This window comes from Nicrophorus vespilloides, unplaced genomic scaffold, assembly GCF_001412225.1.
Source record: "Nicrophorus vespilloides isolate i.1.1-1 unplaced genomic scaffold, Nicve_v1.0, whole genome shotgun sequence".
Taxonomy (NCBI): domain Eukaryota; kingdom Metazoa; phylum Arthropoda; class Insecta; order Coleoptera; family Silphidae; genus Nicrophorus; species Nicrophorus vespilloides.
The window spans coordinates 77,048-97,273 of record NW_017098451.1 but is presented as its reverse complement, the minus strand read 5'-3'; the positions used below and the strand labels follow the sequence as shown (position 1 = coordinate 97,273).

The following is a 20,226-nucleotide window of genomic DNA, read 5'->3' as shown; positions in this document are numbered from 1 at the left end:
ATCATTTGGTTTTATGTAAGAATTTTAATAATTATATAAAGATAATAATCATTCGTTATAACTTGAGTGTGTTCTAAGTACTAAAGCATTATTATATAAACAATATATAGAAATAAAGAATGTTATTTTAGGATTTTTTTTCTTAAGGACTAATACCACAGCCTGTATGATTGGTTATGTTTAATGATGTTACAGTTTATCTTCGGGAAGCAACTGAGATTCTTCCCCATTGCTTCCCTTCCAAGCATTCTTAATTGTTACTATGATCGCAATAATTGCAATAAAACATCCAATGCCTATCATTCCATAAGCAGTGTAGTTTCCAATTTGTGGAAGTAATAAGAGAAACTTGATTTGACTAGCATATTCATCGGTTAGAGTTGCCGTCTGTTTGAACCATAGCATTGGAATCATCATCTTGGGTGCCTTTTTAAACATACTGTAAAGTAAACATAGTGAAGTATAATTTTTTCATACTGTTGGGAAATTAAATTTAGACTTACTCTATATGAGTTATCTTATCGACTAAAATATTGATTTGGAATTGAGCATCAACTTCCAGAGGTACTCCAGTGTTCGGTTCAAGCGACATTTTAAAAGAATAGTCGGAACCGTTTGGATCCAACCCATTGATTTTACTTAAGTACCAAGGGTCTGCATGTTTGAAATGTGGGTAAGAAACAAAGGCTGGTGCTCCAAACTTGCACTTGGATACATCTCGAATTCCGCTGGGAAAGACTTGTACGCCGTTGAAACATGCTTGCTCCGGGTATTTGGTACCATTATCGAAAATGTAATCGGTACCAACATAAGACTTTCCTTCTATTCCAGCTACTGATGGTATATCATCTGATTGAAATAACGTAATAGAACTGTAAAAAGAAAAAAAACATTACATTCTACTAATTAAATTTTCAATAATATCGCTATTGGTCTTTTAACATGTTTTAAAATGTACATTTACATTTGTGATGGCCTTGTATATTTTTTTCAATAATATGAAAACCGGATCAATTACTTTCAGTCTTGTAATGATATTTACCTGCAGATGTCAGGACTAAAAACAGACACTTTATTATACTTCTTAACTGGTGGCCAAAGTTCGCCGCTCGTTCCATTAACGAAGCCGCAATAACTTGGGTATGCGGGACTCTTAGGTTTCCCATTCCATTCCTCAATAATTCCTAACAATTCGATGTCATCCCTGCCGGTGTACATAGTAAAACTCCCATCATATGTAGCCGAATTATTTCTCTGTAAATAATTTTAATGTAATGTTACCTCAAAAACTATCAATGTTATTAACGAACCAGATAAAACCAGCCAAATTTATCAAAAGGCATATGGATCGGTATACTGAAATTCTTCAAAAGGTCGATCAGCTTATCATCGAAACCGTCAAACATCCATTGTCCGGATGTCCTCGTTATTACTACTTTCTCAGTTTGCCCCAATAAGAAGTTTAAGCCTTCTTTTATGAGCGCCGGGAAATTCCTCGCAGTATAAGCAGCTGTCTAAAAATGAATTATTTTTTTCTTTGTCCAATTGTAAAAATAATTGCTAACTCACCGTCGCAATAACATTCAAATTCGTTATTTTATCATCCAAAGTACCATTGGACAGATCCTCTTGAAAATACCACCTTCTTTCCTGCATGAAAGTTATTGTGTCGTTAGGATTCCATGTCATATTAACACGCTTGTGATGTTCCAAAAACACGTATGGTCCGCACTGCTCGAACTCTGGTTTTAATTTCCAATCCTTGGTTGCTTCTTCAGCGTTAGTCCAATTGTAGAGGTATATTTTTAAGTACATGGGGATCGGCGTCTCTTTCCACATATTATAACCTTTAGAAGTATTGGACAAACTCAATTCCTGAAATTTCCATTAATAAATTACAAACTAATTGATGTATATGAACATATACTTACATCGTGTAATATATTTGTGTACATTCCATCCCAGTAGGCAACAGTCAAAGATCCGAGTATCAGGAAAATAACTGCCACGACGAAAGCCGTGACTTTCATGCAAACTGGTGTACATATCGTCATGACTCTTTGCTGTATTCAAGTAAAATGTAACAATATAATATTATCATTTATAAGAGGACCTTATCTAAGAAATACAAATACTTGTTTTAAAATAATCGCAACGTGTAGACAATAATACTTTAATCAGATTTGTACCGATATTTTGCATCTACACTTTTAAAAACAAATTCTTCAATAAAAAAAAATAAAACAATTACCGGAACATTTTGATTGTTATGATAAATTACAATGTATAATAATACTAGTTTCGTAGCTTGATCATTTCAGAAAAAAGAATAACGAGAGGAAACAATCAAATTTATTTAACTATTTTTGAATGGATACATTTCATAAACCGAGTATTGACCAGAAGGAAGGTCATACCATGAATTACGAGAATGTAAACTATTTGGCTTGTTATATCATTAATCTATTGAAGCTATTGTGTGCACTAAATTATATGAAACTAGTAACTTCAATATATAGATTGTAAAAATGTTTGCTTCGGTTACTTGCCTTCAGTACAATGTTATTTCTTATCAGGTATAGTTTAGCATATATAGATAAAAATTAATGACAATAGATATATTTAAACTGCGTAATAACAGACACTTTATTATTAACTTTTTTTATAATGCCAAAAACAGTTTTTTTTTTGTAATACATGATTTCTTCCTAACTGGCCAATCGACCACTAAATTTCAGACATGAAATTCTCTACAGTCGGGTAGAGTTAACTCTTTGAGGGGCCAGAATTTCCTTAATTTCTAGATCCAACAAATTTCTAAACAAGTGAATCAACATATGATATGACCTATCAAGATTCATCCTTTGACATACCAACCAAATTAAAGGATAATTCCTCTTTCCTGGATATTTCCTAGAAAATTATAATAATGCATGTTCAAAAGGTGGGATAATGCGTGTCCAGAGTTAATAGAAGAAGATCTATTATTTTTATTAATTTAACATGTTATCTAGCATAGATTATACATTTTTGCAAAACTGTAATTGTTTACATGTTATTTTTTTATTTTCATTCTATTTTTTTTTTACATCCAATCACATCTATTTTCACATCGATTAAAATATCATGCATGGTTAACTAAAATAATACTATTTCCATGGTGACTGCATATCTATAAAATTTATTATAATAATTATAAAAAAATACGCAAGTGCAAAGTTTTTGAAAAATTGTTGCACTCAATTTAGACAGTTTATATTTTTTGAGAATTAATCGTCATTAATTTTACTGATTATTTGTATACATCAGATTTATAATGAATACATGAATGTACTTATTGTAAAGTATCATTCATATAATATATAATAATTGAACATTAAAAGTATGTATTCAAACTGCATATTATGTAATAACAAAATTTATTAATTTGACTCACAGTCTAGGTAACGCAAGAAACAAGAAACTTCTTTTTTTTAATTTACACATTGGAAAGACAATCAAGTATATTTCGGAATTTCCAATTCATTTAAATAAAATAACAAAATTACTTTATTCTGAATTAATATAAGTTGTTGTTTATAAAATATAATCTTACATAAAGATATTTATAGAGATAATATGAAAATGCAAATAATTGTTAATTTGCGTCGAGAAATATATGTTTACCAAATATAAGCAGCAGAAGATAATAAGACTTGCACGAACAACAATCGAACAATAAGTCAATTAGAACTCTCACGAAATCTCACTAATTGTTAACTTACATGACTCGTTTAAAGAAAACACTACTTACACTGCGGAAGAAGCTTATATAATTGAGGCCAATAAGAAAGAAACACGATGATTTTAATGCGTTTCGAAAGTAGCTCTTTCACCACCGCAACGCAACTACCATTTGTAAACTTATATGCAACAATTTATTTATTTATCAAATAACTAAAAGAACAACAAATGAATCACGCAATATTTTTTTGTTTTCGTTATACTGAAAAATATGTATACATATTTCGTACTTTGGATCATAGAAGAGACATACACTTGCATTACACATGCAACTTGCTACTGTTATCAACAAGTGATACCAGTGCCAAGTCAGATATTAATTATACAAACAATGAGAACAGTTTTTGAATTTATACATTTCGTTCATAAAATATTTTTGTAGGCAAATTTTGAAAATGATAACAAATGATAATAATGGCACAGACTGTACATAACACACTGTACATAAGATGACCTTAACTGAACAGTAGGATGATTTATGGATTTGAATATTGAGATTAACTTCAAAATATATCTAAATATTATTTACAAATAGTTTCTAATCAATAGAATCTTCTGTATATTTTGAATTGGTAAATATTTTATCAATGTTACCAATATAATCCAAAAGGTGCAAAGAATGTAATTGCAATCAATGCTTACCCAAATAAAATGGATGCAGTTAGTACATATGCCAAACCACTCGTTTTCCTGGTGATGTTATATTTACGTTTTTCGTATCTTCAATACATGTTTTTCTTTATCATAGATGATTCACCCCTGACAAAGGTTAAAAACAGACTGAAAAAATAATAAAAACAAAGTGAATGCAATTATTAAATTTTGAAGGTTAGTGTCAATATTACCAACTATAAAATTGGTAACATCAATACCAATTGATAATTATTTGACAAATTTAAAAAAAAGCACTTATTTGGTAGTTACCAATCAACATTTATCAATTTGAATTGATGAATGTACTGTTTATAAATATTTTCTTAATAATACTTTTAAAGGAGAATTAATTTAACTTATTGTCTTTTAGCTGATATTACATAAAATCCATGTTTATAAACAATGATTATTAGATTGATAACATTTTATTTGACCTCTTTTTATTGATCGAACGACTTTTATTTGACATTTTCAACCGAAAGAAATTAGAGTCAGTTTAGTTGCCTAACCCGCTTCACGCTTTTTAGTCCTTAGTTTGCTTTAGTCCTTTAGTCAATAAGTTCTGAAAACACGTCATACCTTTTAGATTTATTTCAGTTTACAATAATAGTCGACCATCCATATCAAATAATAGCAATGGCAGGGAAAATATCTGCAATGAAAATAATCAAACAGACCAATAAAGTTAACACTGCCTCAGTTATTTTCTTCCATGGTTCAGGTAACTAAACATTTCCATTGGTCCATCAATGATGATTCAATTAACAAACAATCCTTATTGGTTATTTCACATACACCAATGAACCAATGGTTATTCTCAAGTAATTGAATTTGATTTGTTTATTTGAAGGTGATACTGGTCCTGGAGTTCTCGAATGGATGAAGTTTTTAATAGGTGATTTTTCTCAACCTCATATCAAGTTCTTGTTTCCATCAGCACCAATGAGACCATATACACCTTTAAATGGAGCTGTAAGTTTAATTTAAAATTATAAAATTTTATAAAATAATTATTATTCCGTAGCAAAGTAATGTATGGTTTGATAGATTGAACATAACACCGGATGCACCTGAACATACTCAAACTTTGGATTCCATTGGAGAAGAGGTAAAGAAATTGATACAAGCAGAAGTGAACTCTGGGGTACCTCTTGATAAGATAATAGTTGGTGGGTTTTCAATGGGTGGTGCACTTGCTTTGCACACAGCATATCGAACAATCCCTGGATTAGCAGGAGTTTTTGCCTTGTCATCCTTTTTGAACAAAGACTCTTTGGTTTATGATGTATTGAGGAAGAATGGTCCATCAAAAACTCCACTCTATATGTTCCATGGTGATAGGGACACATTGGTACCAAATACATGGGGGTTGGAATCTTTTAACAACTTAACAGAGTTGGGTGTTAAGGGAGAATATGTCCAATTGAAGAATACTCTTCATGAATTGAAAAAGCACGAACTGGAATTATTGATTTCCTGGATCAGAAAACTGTTGCCTTACGAAAAGGCTGTTTGATGACGGGTCTTTTTGATGGTAGTTTAATGGAATTTCATAAAATAATGATAATAAATACGAATTCACTGCCGGTTTAGAATGAACGGGAAACTAATTGTGATTAGGTCAATATTGTTAATAGGAGGCTTTATGAACTGTTAGAAATATTTTAATATTATATATATTTTATGAATGTTTAAATTATAAGGAATTGTTAGGTGGTGTTTGTCTAGGTCGAATAACGAATGTCGTTTTACGTCAGATATACTTGTTTTATTTATTTTAATATTCCTTCCTTCTCTTCCTACACATAAAATTGGTTTCGACAGAAATATTTTGTTATAAATGGGAATTTTAACTCGTTACATTGAAAGCTTTCATTTGTCTATAAGTTACATTAAATTTAACGTTGATTGAACTACACATATTTTCTTTCTATTTATATATATATAAAAAAGTTAAAATACTAAAGCACATTACAATAATATATAATATAAGACTAGGGTTGGACAAAGTGATCTAAATATTTGCGATCACTGCACAATCTACTTCACTTATTTATACACAAGAGAAAATATATAATAAAAGAAACAAACAAAAAATCATATAAAAAATAAAAACGCGAAGATTTTATAGATTTCTAATGAAGGGTAATTGGGGGGAGAGGGGTGAGGAGAGGATTTACGACAGATATATTCTTCCTTAAGCGAAACAATACTATTTCGAAATGTTTTATAAAATATTTATATATCACTGGTATAGAATATAAATTACATTTAAAATTACTCTAAAATCTGGCTTCAGTTCTGGATGCGCGTCACGTTTGCGTACGCATCCAACTTTTCCTGCTTCTTTGGACACCTTCCTCTCTGGTGAATGTATGGACCATACTCACAGTTGGGGATTCCGCACTTCTCGTTATATATACACCTAAAATAAGTAAATAGTATTGAAATTGTGAAATTGTTCCGAAAAAAACTTCGTTTTAACAAAACTGCTGACCCACAAAATTGTTTTTCACTTGATCTCCTTATCAATTAGTCATTATTTCTTGTTAAAGTTCACCAGGAGACCGTGACTCCACGACGCCATTTACGTAATACTGTTTGTACCACTTTCATATAAATGAATACATGAATTGAGACTTCAGATCGACTGGTCAAAGGCAATACTTAAGCAAGTTATCTTTACATCTCGTCTGCATTTACTATCAGCTCGATGAATACGAACTGTACATTCAAGTTTACGCATGTCTGTATTATAGTTCAATAGCAATTTTCATTCATGCTAAAGAAGTCTTTCATTAAAAACGTGTTTGTTCTTAATTTATTATGAGTTTACATGAGTAACTTCGAAGAATTTATTGCTGAAGATAGCGCTTTCAATGGATATTGTTCTCGTATAAAGTGCTAATTCTATTTGAATCGACTTATTACGTTATCCAATTATAAGGTTTGCTGCAATAAAAGTACTTGCTTTACAGTAATTTTGAGTAAATAATGGATTGTTTAATTTGTAAAAAAAAAATACCAACTTGTAATAAAGATATTTTAAAAAACAACAGGTATAAAAATATACTCGTACAAGAAATACTAATTGTAAATTATGTGTAAATGTACATTAGATCAAATACAGGGTCCAAAAAATATCAATAAAAAAATAAACTTATTGCTCTCTTGTCTAATGATGAATATATTATATTTAATTTAAGTATTGTATGGGCCAACTAAAATGTCAACTTTTGTGCAAACGTAAAATTGAAAAGAAATATTATGCATAAATGAACTAAATATAGAAGAATGAAATGTACGTACACTCTATCTTTGTAAGAGAAGTGTTCTCTGCCTTTCTTCATATTGATGCATCCGGAATTGGATGTAATGCAGTCGCAAGTGCATTTGCTTCCAAACCTTCGTTTAGGAAGGAATTCCTCGGGACAGGTACACCTAAAACGCAAAAAGAGATGGATGTTATTTTTGTTGGGAAACATAATAGCTTTGTATTCTTACCCATCATCGAATAAACTGGAGGCTGATCGGACACTCAGACCGCCGTTCCTCCCCATGCGAAGATTTTCGGGGGGAGCACTTACGTCCGTCGGCGTCGCACCAATCTTCTGGCATCCGCATTCGGTGTGATTGTAGAAGGCCAACCTCTCCACCTTGCTGCCCTGATGGCCCAGCATGCTAGTCTGCGGTTTTGTAAAACGAAACAAGTTTATATTCAGCCTGAATAAAAGTAAACGAAACGAAAACAAGAAGGGAAAAAAGGTCGCGGGACGTGGCGGATTGCGGATTGTCGCGATCCCAGGTCATTGGGACAAAAACAAATTGGAAATTCGCTCTTATTCTTCACTGGTTGCCAGTGAGCGCGGCGGCATTCAATCCATCACATATCATCTTGCATTGCCCCCACACGTAGTATCGCTCCCCCGGAGAAACCGCAGACTAATTTCACAAAGATGATTATGATAATAATGATTATGTTGTTCATGATGATGATGATAGCGCATCTAATTATTATTTGCCTATAATTGTTTTCTGTGTGGAATTGCAAATCTGTCTACTCGGCTATTATGCAGATCGCCGTAGTCGCAGATAGAATCCGGGTGGTCTCAACCATTATATTCAGATTTGCACTACCTTCCACGTCTTCTTTTGTGTCCTCATCTCGAACACTTACATAATGCCCAGCGCACACGCCTCACACACTAACCACACACAACATAATGAATGAAAACCGGAAATTGCTCTTGCATTACTTCGGGATAAGTTCTCCATAATTACAATGTAACAACAACGTGTAATCTGCGAGTCGTTAAAGTTTCTTTTTACTATTCAAACACCGTTGTTCTCGGTCATTTCCACCCGTTTGTGATGGAAACATAATTCATATGCAGATTGGCATAACGCGCATTCAGTCACAATATTTCCGTAAGTACGAAAGGAAGTTAAGGCGATTCTCGTAAAGGTGTGGAAAGAAATACGATTTCTTAATACACGAAATCGGTTTAAGTTCTTCGACGATGATATCAATCAACATTCTTTCAAAACGAACTTATGTTCAGCTCAATCTGATTTAATTACATTGAGACAATATTGTAGTAGATGCTTTAGAAAGTCCACAAAAATTTCACGAATCGAAATCACACGGATTTCTCGGATTAATTAATCCTGAATATTTTATAAACAGTCGAATTGATTAATCCTGTTCGGGTTTATGAAAAGGATTTTGCCCTCTATAACAGATGGGCCCGGAGGCGCACACTTGGAGCACTCGGTCAAGTCTTCTTCAGGACACGAGTACATTTATAATTTCGAATTAAATTTTATTAGAATTAATTAAGGCCGTTAACCTTAGTGGTACTTGTTAATGCATATATATATAAACGTCCACATTTAATTAATTACTCAGCAACCGAATTCATTCCATCTATTTCACTTTCTACTACTTGATTTATACTTCTCCTTTAAATACAGCCCTTAATAACACTCAATCAATCTGTCGATTTTCAGAGCAATAAATGTTTTTTTATTTTATTTTTTTTGTTGAATTTAGGATGTTTAATTGTTTCTGTTTATGGGTCCCAGTTGGGAAATAAAAAAAAGATTTTTTTTTGTTCGGGACAAGGTGTATACAAGGAGCATTCAACACCTTTCACCGATCGTTTGCCTAGTGTCCTTCACGTCTGCGCCGAATGACAAATATATATATATATTTTGTAAACATTGACGATAAACAAAGAGCAATGTACGATTTCTTACTGCGATTGTGGCAATACGAATTTAATTAGTTGTTGTTTTCTTTGTGTTTAATAAACATTGTAACAATTAAAATTATCGTAGCACTACTACAACTGCAACATTAAACGTCTTCAGTTGGGTTTTTCATGTACCCTCTTTCTTAGAATAACTAGTTATTATATCTAACAAAAATATACTTAGTTGCCGGAAATTCCTCTATTATTTTATTCTGCAAAATCATTATTTCTTAATCATTATTTTTTAAGTATAATCGTAACGATTTTTTATCATAAAATTTTGAATCTCATGTGCATTTTATAGATTTAAGTAACTATAAATATTATGATAAAATGTAATAAAAAATGATAAATACTCAAATACTACTAAATAAATGAAATAAGTAAATTGATAGACAAATAAATAAAATGTTATGTTTTATCGATACTTCAGTAGAACGGAAATGATTCTCCAAGATTGATACGTATTAAATGGCACAAGGTTGAGAGAGCATATTAGAATCCTTCTAATAAATACAGAATTTTTTGAGCTGAAATTTCTGATTCTAAGGCAATTTCCTGCAATACCATGTATTTCAGAGGAAAGGATCATGTGCAATCAACCATTTCTAAGTGTTGCAACAAAAAACAATAATTCAATCACATTAATAAGAAACGAAAACATCTAGAAAGTAGAACGCACAACTATCCATATTTCTTATATAAGTTAAGTTCTTCGTTTTTCCAATATCTTCCACTGCTGCTCAACTCTTCGCAATTATGCAATTCGTCTAATGTAGAAATCGCAGTGCAGAGTACAAATATTGAACGTTACGCACATTCCGGGTTTATTATTAGAAATCGTGTCTTCAAATAGATATAAAATAAAAAATTTTCTTATTTATTTATAATTTTTATTAACAAAATGGTTATCGACCATTCTGCCAGTTGTTCTTATATTATTGTAACAAAGAAAATATTTAAATCGAATTTATAATTCATTCAAAGAGTGTATTGTTAAGTGCTATAATTAATCATTAAACAAACAAGGTTATTAATAATTTATTTAAAATTTATATCGGGTTATTTTTTAATAATTTTAAAAGTGACTTGTTATTGTTATTGTAGGTTTAATATAAATGGTAATTTATTTGATTTTTAATAACTTTGAGTGTGTTTTTCATTGAGATTTGATTCAATGTAAAAGTTGAGTTCATTGATATTTTTACGGAAATTGCAAAGGACGAGGTGCAAGGTGAGAGATTTCATCAAGACGAAAGGTAAAGAAGGTACCACGGACGACAGGAATGTGGCTAGGTTGGCGGATTAATGCAGGTGCTTGAGAGGTAAAAGAGAATATGATACAGATGTTTCGACTAATCGTCAAATATTTAGTGTTTATATTTCACGATTATTTAATTTTTACTATAGTGAATTTCAAATTAATTCTAAATAGTAAACAAACAATTTTTTTTTATACATAAATGATAGTTTTCACTTTATACAGTCACTTTTGAAACAGTTATTGGAGGAACCGATTTCCCGCACTATGCGAGATATTTTATTTTATCAATTAAAATATTTCTGACTTTCGTCACAATAGAAAATCTGAAAGTTTATTATGCATTGTAATAAGGTTATAAGAAAAAATATTGGTACTAAAATTAACGAAGAATGTCTTTTATTGTTACAAACATTACTGAACTATATAGTTTTATCATTTGAAAATTACATTTTTTAAGTTGTTGAAATTATAGATAATTAATTTGTTTTATCCATTGCAAGTAATTCGTGAAGGTGCTAAATATAAATAGATAGTTATCGATTTCGAATTTTAAGTACGCAGTCCTTGTAATTTCATACGTATTGCTTAAATCTACAAAGAAGAAATTATAATTGTTTGAAAGATTAGCCATAAAAAATAAAACGTTATTCGAAGAAAACATAGTCTAAATTATTGGAAATTTAAAGTTAGAAACTGTAATTACACAGTTAATAAATTGCAATATTGAAAACGGCAATATCTATAATGTTTTATGGCTAAGTTTCATGTGAAAAGAAAGGTATTGATTATAGCTGAGAGCAGCTAGCATTCATCTTCGAATGATTTAAACGGACCCGAATATATTCGTAAAATAGGTTACGATGCCGAAAGCTCTTTTTTTACAGTCCGCATTGATTGTGATTTATATTCAATTCCAATCAATGATTAAATCTCGTTCTCCGATTCATTCGAACTAATGTGATTGTATAATAAATATTTCAGTGATTATAAAGGGGGAAGCTAAAAAAATATATATTTTTTCTATGTGTGTTTTATTTACTAATGTGTGGTTTAATAGGAGATTAATGGGGCGTTAAAATTAAAGTGGCAACAAAGGGACGTAGAGATTTATTTAGCACGATTCGTTGATCACCATAAATTCCAATTCCCCATACTGTGTATGCTTTAAGTTTTTTTTTTGTTTTGTAAGTTCTTTTTATCAATATTCATGAGAGTGCTTAATAGCTCGAATCAAGATATTGTTATTGAGATCTTACGCTTCCATTGATTTATGTGCCAAGAGCAGGGTGGGTCGTTAAAGAGCGCAACTGGTCTAGGATTTCGTTGATTTTATCAGAGGGCCCCTTTCAACGTTAATAACCGATAACGTGCATTACACGTTCTCTGCTTTATTTTCCCTTCTTTTTTGTTCTCTCTCTCTTATTTGGTTTGGTCTACGTTCCAGGCGTCATTCGAGTTGACACTTATGATAAAGTGGTAAATAAGTTAAAAGGGTTCTCGATTGGGGTGACGAACAACGGGTGAGGCCGTTTTTAACACAACGGGCCTAGTTTTTTCAATAAGATACCGCACTACAAAATTGATTAAATGTGTATGTATTAGAGACAAAGTTTATAATTCAGTATGCTTAAGTATTCTGTAGAACAGCGTTTCTCAACTTTTTAACGCATTTTCCCAAACTGCAACAAAAAAACATTGATTTTATTTTTAAAACGTTTTGTAGGGGATTGCTTTTGGAAATTTTCCAGTATTATCAAATTGTATACTTTCAGTGACTGAATATTATCTGCACTGTGCTTTATTTGTTCTAAATAAAAAATGCCGTACAATGTTTCTTGTAAACTCCAATTAAGTTATTTTTTTGGCCAGATGATAGTTGTTACAGTTTTCATGCGTTCTTCATAGTTAGTTCCAACATATAGGTAGTACCCACCACAATTTCTTGTCATGAATACAATAAGTGTTCACACTTAGATCAACTACTCCCATTTTCTCGTTATATTTTTTGAACACACAGGTAAATCTTTGATAATACCTTTGACGATTGTAACGGATACTTTGACATTTTTTTCTTTCTAATGATTGATGTAGAGTAGATGTCTTACTTTTATGGTTATATTATATAACTCCTTATATTAAAAAACAAATATACAAAAAAAGTTTTAGTTACTTCTGACTAGATTGCTGAAAATACAATAAATTGCTGAAAATACAAGTGAGTATTTGCTTGAGTACAAAAATGGGTCGGCAAAAATAGGTAACAACTGCCATCCTCGCTTTTAGAAGTACTGGTGAAATATTTTTAGATCTTATCGGTACTTTCTCGATTTCAATAGTCTATTCGTTTTTTTTTACATATAAAGCGTAAAGTTAATATGATATTGGATCAATTTAAAGAAAAAAGTAAAACCAGAAGTTCTTGCAAGGACTTTCAATTTAAATCAATAAACAATTCGAATGATCATATAAAATACACATAAAACCCGAGAAAGTGTCATTTGCTGGGTCAACGGTAAGTGCAAAGCGCGGTATTTTATGTGCATTGTTAACTTACATGAATTACCTCAATTAAATAAAAATAAATTTACGTTTAAAGTCATTGTCGTTTATATCACTAAGAAAAGACGCTTTTGGAACATAAACCTACTTTTTCTTTATGATCTGTTTCTCGTATATACTCATAACATGATTATTTTATTATTAAAATTTTGTGTGGAAAGACAGTAGTCCTTTGTAACGTTTTATATGTTTGTTTCATACTGAATTATAAATAAATATTTATTTTATATGAGTGTTACAATAAATATTATTATTAAAATATTATGTTCATGTATTTTTTCATACACTCTAATTAAACGTATTTGTTATTAGATTGGTAAAAAAGAACTTAACCAATTTCCATGAATGCCTCTGTAGTCTGCTGAATACACAATTATACATATTGCCGCTAACATATCCATCGATTAATAAACTTGCTCAACTGAACCATTGCGAAATAGCTTCATTTGTTTATTTAATTCCCAGCGTTGTTGTCGCAAGCGGTTCTTGCAAAATATGTTTAGTGAATGGATATTTGAATGAGAGATGCAATCATTAGCATCGGTCGGGCCTAATGGATATCGAACCGCGGAGAATTTATTATCATTAATAATACTATGTAATTATCGTTAATTGAGGACAGATTTATGTACTCACGTAAAAGTAAAGGTAGACCAGAGTCTGCTTCTTGGCCTGGCACTTGGTTTCAGCGAACGAACAGCACCCGGTGTCGTCTGAGCATCGATGAAGGACGGTGCAATGCGGTAGGTAAGTCTTGCCTGGACTTGGCCGTTCCTCCTGGATGTTGACCACCTTCAACCTTGGTACGCTGCACTTGGCCTCCAGATTCACCCTTCGGATGTGGTCGATCACTTCAGAGGTTTTAGCTCTCGCCCCTGCAAACATCGGAATGGGAAAATTGTTATTTAAAAAAAAATATCATTATCGAAGATAAATCTTTCGAAAGCGACGGCGGTATGTGTTCGTTCAGGCACATAATTACAGGCTTTGTCTATGGATCTGCTTTCCTTGCAGTTGGAGGAGATTCAGCCAGGCTCTCGCTGACTTGACTCGACCGAAGAAGCTCTTTTATTTGCGACGCTTCATCTGATGATCCGCGACTTCTTTTCAACTTGTCAGCACTCAATTACCGACCATTAAAATCCGCGCACGAGTTCTCCTCCAACACCGAAGACAAATAAAATACACGCGCACATTTCACCAAAGACACGATTTCCACTCGAAGTTACGGCACGCGCATCGTCCACAAATAACAGCGACCCACGCCCAAATGTCCTCAAGCACTTCTCATCTTATGAAACCTTAGACAATATTTTCGACGGCTGTTTGTTTACTACTGCCCAAGAATCCAATACCGAAGTATTACATTTCCCAATAATTAGCTTACTGAATCTTCGCATATACATGAGAATTAAACAAAATATACAATAAAGTCATGTTAACTGGACAAACTAAATTATTTATTTTAAGTAACAATTTATTGTTAGCCAATATCATAAAGTTGTGATAATATGATGCATTTTTAATCGAAGAACTATTTATAAATTGCAATAATTACCTTCTATTAGGTTACTTAATATTATATAATGAGTTATCTGAAGATTATTACGTTAATATTATCTTAATGTTACATATTTTAAATAATAATCATAGTTTAAAAATAGTTCAAGCAATATTTTCAAATTTTAATTTTAATTTGTGTTCAAAAGTAAAAATTATGTAAATATCTCAAAAGGTCATTCGTGATGCTGTAAATAACAATTCTGACACAATCTCCTGTTGCATAAGGCTTATTCATAAAAGTCATTGCATTTTATTGAATTTTCTATTTATTCAATTGCTGTATTATTAACACTTAAGTATAATTATAATTTTAAATTAACTTTATGTCACTAAGTTTTATATTTTATATTTAAATCGTAGTTCTTAAATAAAATTTAAAAAGGTGATTAAATAATTCTTGATCAAAACCCCTTTGTATATTTTTTACTTGTGTCAAGTCTGACATTAAAATGTTTTATTGGAGTTTAAAAACCTTTAGTTTTACTAATTCCATATACTTTTCTAAATTCTCGAAAAACAATAAATTAAACTAAGTGTATTAATTTTCTTGGACCTTTATAAATATATAAAAAAAAATTCGATACATTGATTAAAGTAATGTAGATATAAAATTAGAGAAAAAACGTAGTAAAATAACAAATGTTAAAAAAAAACTATATTAGTTCTATCTTGGTACTAAATATTGACATATTTTTTGAGTATAAGAGTAATGTATTCAATTAATTATAATAGTTTTCTTTGTTTGCCCTGTATCTTACCTATAAATTTATATAATTTGACTAAAAGTCAGAAAACTATGTAATAAATATATTCTTCATGTAAAGTATTTATGTTTGGTGTAATGTACGTTGAAAATACCAAGTGTAAACACTCTTTTTCTTGAGAAATTCTGCTTTACAACTTCAATCTTCTTGTAATAAATGCGAGAAACGTGCGTAAAAGAGAAACAATAATTTACAATTTTTTTTTCAGTCAACAAAACAGAACATTTCAACCCATAATAGAGTTATTTTTATTGTAGAAAAGTGCATTTGCAAGGGAATCGTTTTTTTTTTTCTTAAAACTATACATCAAATTGCAAAACCGAAGGCAGTTGAATAAAAAATGCATTTCCAAAGCAATGATGGAATTCAAAGAGTATCATGTCTCGAATTATAATTACATTTACTATATACGCGTTCGCTTATTTTCATATAGGGTTTTGGCATGGAGCAAGAGCATCGCAGCTGCTAATAGCGATGAAGAAGCGAAGTGGATAAACCAAAAAAAAAAACGGAACGACAAGAAACGACGAGAGTTTATGTAATGGTGTGGAAGAGCGATGACTCATACTCTTATAATGCGCCAAGATAAAACAAAAGCTGTGCGATCCTTTGCTTTGTTGTCTTTAATTGCTTGGGTTCGGGTCCTTTTGCACTCGACGTCACTTAGTCTGAGGCTTTATTTTATTACTAATAATTTTCAATATCTCGCATGCCTGTTGATAGAATGGACAGAAAAGGAAGTATTCTGTGCATTCCTAGACCGGAGAGACTTTTATATATAGCAAACGTTTATAATTCTATGAGCAGTCAGTTATCGGAGAGACGTCTGTTCGTTTATCGTCTTAATTGAAGACGGTCATCAATGAAGTAGCGCTTTTACATAACTATCTGACGTGTTTACATGTTGTATAATCCTCGGCGTAAATAAATTAATTTTAATAACAATTCTTAAACATCATTAATTTTCTATTAAATAACAACATAAGATTAGATTATCTAGTATAAATTATTGTTTTTTCAGCTATATACAATTATTTAAACACTTTTCAAAACCCTTCATTTCCCCAATGAAATAAATCATTGTATAAAGTTTAGATTTTAACTCATTGAGGGGCGGTGGGACTCGCATTGTACCACCTTTTGTACATGCCTATTGGGGCATTATTTTAATTTTATAGAAAATGTACAGGAAAGACGAATTACACTTCAATTTGGTTGGTATGTCAAGGAAGAATTTTTGTAGTTTATATCAGTTGATCAAGTTGTCTGATTTAGTTGTCTAGAAATTTGGAATTTCTGGCTCTTCAAAGGGTTAACTTGTAAACATAATGTTTATATCAGTATTTCGTAATAGTTTCTTTGAAATCAGACTAAATATGGTTCAATTATTTTCTTAGTTATTTTATTGTGACATAAATGTCAATCAATTGCACCAAATACTAAATACCAAACGAATTATAAGTTGTCATGGAGTTCGATGACACTGAAACTAAATTGACAGTAGTAAAATATTATATAAATTTATGTCACTTCTTTCATACGATGAATATGTCTCATGTGATATAGAGTGTGGATGAATTATTTGTCTGAAAATGTTACATAATTCTTGTTTTGTTCTCTATACTAGGTTTGTAAGTAATTTTAATAATTTGATTCTACTTCTTAAGCAGATTAAAAATTTAAGTTAAAATAACTTTTATTCTTTGAAACATGATTTTTGTATACTGCATGAGTTACTAACTAAATAATAAATTGTTATATTTAATGATCTGTTAATTTACTATTGATAACTCAGAGTTTAATGTTCATCTTTCGAAAGTTGTTTAAGAGACTCCTTGAAATTCCCGTAAGCAGTAAAAGGTAAAAAGGCTTTAACACTGCTGCTCATCTTCAGCTTTATTTACGAAAATATCATTTGCAATGTATTTTAAGTAGCAGGTTGTGCAGTTTATTTTCGTATTAATGATTCTGCGGTCAGCAAAAGTGGTAGCGCGATGCGCCAAGCAAATAATATTATTATTTTATTATTAAGAAAATATGAATTTTAGCCAAAAGCATTTGGGGAATAGATAAAAATAGTTCAGGTTCTGGGAACGATGTCGTCCAATTAGCTCTACAATAAAACATGCGGTCTTCTTGAAGTCGGATTACTGACAGATACTCGAAGTGTTTCAAATGTGAAAAAATGTTAATTGGGACTTTGCATTTATATCGGCTTTGCATTTGATCTGTCCGTTCGATCGGATTATGTTTTATGTAACAGGACCAGTGGCGGCTCATACGCATTTGAATGTATGTAAAAATCTATATGGATTGAAAATATTTAACGGAACATTTTTTTGTATAAAAGATATAAATTATTTAAGAAATTAATAAAGCCAATAATTAAATATTTTAAATTGAAGGATCTGCAGGTTTGCTGATCCTGGCACAGGACGCTACTGATTTTGCGAAATGCGTATACAATACCTAAGAACGAGGAAGTCTGCCTGTTGTTCATCTGGTTCGTTCTACTTTCTTCAACCTTCGCCCGTGTCCCAAATCTGTCCCATTTCATCTGCGTTAGAGACGTCGGGTCGTCGGTAGCTTCCTCCGCCTGCCAATTACGATGGTGCTTTCGCTCGTCCTCGTCCTCCGCCTCCTCCTCGAACTCGTCTCCATACTTTTGCTCGTCTTCGTTCTCCTGTAAAAGAGAAAAACAAGATATACATTGCGAAATGAGTCGCTAATTCCAATCACAAATTATTTATATATCCGATTCGCACATCTGCCACCTCGGCTGGCCGTTCCTCTTTCTTCACTCCGTGCCTTTCAAGGAAAACCTGAGCAATTAACATTCCTTTTTTATGGCGTAATTAATACACGCACGGCAATTAACAAATTTCAAATCACGAAATGTCAACGCCATTTACAGGCTGAAAGAATGAAGGAAGACGATGTCGAAGAAAAAGAAGATGAGAGGTATAAAGAAAAGGAAGAACATCGGAGAGGTATCAGAAGATATATGGAAAGCCTTACACGCACGCACACTCACACGTTCGTGATTTACGGCCGCGACTTGTGTACACCTGTACTATGCAAATGACTTCATTTCTTCTCCACTCCACTCCGTTCCGTTCGGATGCGTGGAATAGATAAAAAGCCAATGGTTACAATAACAAAATAGCCGATCAATATAATATCGATTTAACGGCGACCCATAAATCATCCATCCGGTAGGTAGGTTTGCGGAGAGGATGAATGGACGGATGGAGAAGGAAGAGGAGAATAATAGAAAATTATTATCGAGCACCTGTTATGCCCATAAGGTATCTTCTAAGGACACACCTTAGATAAAACATGTACACATATGCATAATCGTTTCTTTCATATCTTTTTTTTAAACATTGCGTCCCGTTAATTACTTCCTCATTGATCGCTGGTTTGTTAAGAGGCGACATTCTAGTTCTGAAGAGAGATGGTTTTGGTAGGCGCGGACCATTTCAAACAATGCATCTAATTATTCGCCATTCGTATTTACAATTGGTTTGATTCTATTTCAGATGAGCTCATGATGAGCATATAATTAGAAGCATTCTTCATTTTTCATAATTGTTAAATTTTTAATGTATCAATTCTTTTCAACCCTTAATATAAACATTTAAATAAAGTTTACTACTTCTTTATATATACATTTTGAAGATAATTAATCAATAATTCCAGAAATTTCCAGAATGTTGTATTTCTTGGTAATACATCGATTATTAAAATTACTTCCTCGTTGATTTGTGGTGTTGAGAGAGATTACATCGAGTTGTGAAGAGGTCATTACAATTTAACAAAATTTAATTGAATATATAAGAAATTTCTATGAATGTTGCATATCTTATAATAATATATTGGATTAAGTAATTACTTCCGTAACGATTTGTGTTGTTAACAGATGGCATCGAGTCGTGAAGAGATGGATTTGGGTCATTTCAAATAAATAATTAATATGGATCATCGTGTACTCTAAACAAGCCGATGATACAGAGATACAGAAAGTATTTTTAAACGCTTTGAATTTGCCAAAATAATTGAAAAAATTTCTTGGCCTACAGCCAAAGAGACCGACCGGACTGCATTGTGAGGTTTCTGCGTTTTCAGATGAAGCATCTGTACTAATTCAACCTAAATTTCGGCTTCCTCATTGCGGACTATAAATATAATTTTGCGCTCCACGCAATATTCCCGCGGCGAAATAGACTTTTCTATCACTTACGACCAGTCAGTTTAAGTTATATGACTCTATCATGGAATACGAAACTCGTAGACACGTGCCGTTCGCGGGACAGCAGCCTGAGGTGATGATGTCGATCGAACCCATTTAAATGATCTGCGTTGTACCAAAACCCAAAAGCAT

At 31.8% G+C, this 20,226-nt stretch overlaps 3 protein-coding genes across 4 annotated transcripts in view; 1 reads left to right on the top strand and 2 right to left on the bottom strand.

Moving 5' to 3' along the window:
- Positions 1–4: 4 nt before the first annotated feature.
- LOC108562515 (protein croquemort-like) lies at positions 5–4,606 on the bottom strand. 2 transcript variants are annotated; one of them, XM_017920883.1, is made up of 7 exons: positions 4,426–4,606; positions 1,932–2,063; positions 1,570–1,875; positions 1,311–1,514; positions 1,043–1,254; positions 504–872; positions 5–439 (listed from the first exon to the last, which is right to left on the bottom strand). In XM_017920883.1, the coding sequence occupies exons 2-7, from the start codon at positions 2,052–2,054 to the stop codon at positions 190–192; spliced, it is 1,464 nt and encodes a 487-aa protein (XP_017776372.1). In that variant the 5' UTR covers positions 2,055–2,063; positions 4,426–4,606; the 3' UTR covers positions 5–189. The 2 variants fall into 2 exon arrangements, with proteins under 2 accessions (XP_017776372.1, XP_017776373.1); XM_017920884.1 differs by lacking the exon at positions 4,426–4,606 and adding an exon at positions 3,794–3,922.
- A 313-nt stretch (positions 4,607–4,919) lies between these two features.
- LOC108562511 (lysophospholipase-like protein 1) lies at positions 4,920–6,185 on the top strand. The gene is made up of 3 exons (XM_017920879.1): positions 4,920–5,158; positions 5,288–5,409; positions 5,462–6,185. Exons 1-3 carry the CDS (start codon positions 5,074–5,076, stop codon positions 5,951–5,953), a joined length of 699 nt encoding a protein of 232 aa, XP_017776368.1. The 5' UTR covers positions 4,920–5,073; the 3' UTR covers positions 5,954–6,185.
- Positions 6,184–20,226, bottom strand: part of LOC108562510 — a 47,129-nt gene continuing 33,086 nt past the window's right edge. The window contains exons 3-7 of the mRNA XM_017920877.1: positions 18,312–18,525; positions 14,152–14,390; positions 7,942–8,123; positions 7,747–7,878; positions 6,184–6,862 (exon numbers count right to left, since the gene is read on the bottom strand). Of these exons, the coding sequence (XP_017776366.1) occupies positions 6,733–6,862; positions 7,747–7,878; positions 7,942–8,123; positions 14,152–14,390; positions 18,312–18,525 (897 nt within the window). The 3' untranslated portion in view covers positions 6,184–6,732. The remainder of the gene's footprint in view (positions 6,863–7,746; positions 7,879–7,941; positions 8,124–14,151; positions 14,391–18,311; positions 18,526–20,226) is intronic.

What these genes read in the sequence shown, in the direction of transcription:
- LOC108562515 (XM_017920883.1), bottom strand. Translation starts at nt 2,054, where the DNA reads ATGACGATATGTACACCAGTTTGCATGAAAGTCACGGCTTTCGTCGTG. An exon ending in AATTTGGCTGGTTTTATCTG is followed by an intron (nt 1,255 to 1,310) that starts GTTCGTTAATAA and finishes AATTATTTACAG; the next exon opens with AGAAATAATTCGGCTACATA. An exon ending in GATAAGATAACTCATATAGA is followed by an intron (nt 440 to 503) that starts GTAAGTCTAAAT and finishes TTTACTTTACAG; the next exon opens with TATGTTTAAAAAGGCACCCA.
- LOC108562511 (XM_017920879.1), top strand. Translation starts at nt 5,074, where the DNA reads ATGGCAGGGAAAATATCTGCAATGAAAATAATCAAACAGACCAATAAA. An exon ending in TATTTTCTTCCATGGTTCAG is followed by an intron (nt 5,159 to 5,287) that starts GTAACTAAACAT and finishes GTTTATTTGAAG; the next exon opens with GTGATACTGGTCCTGGAGTT. An exon ending in ATACACCTTTAAATGGAGCT is followed by an intron (nt 5,410 to 5,461) that starts GTAAGTTTAATT and finishes ATTATTCCGTAG; the next exon opens with CAAAGTAATGTATGGTTTGA.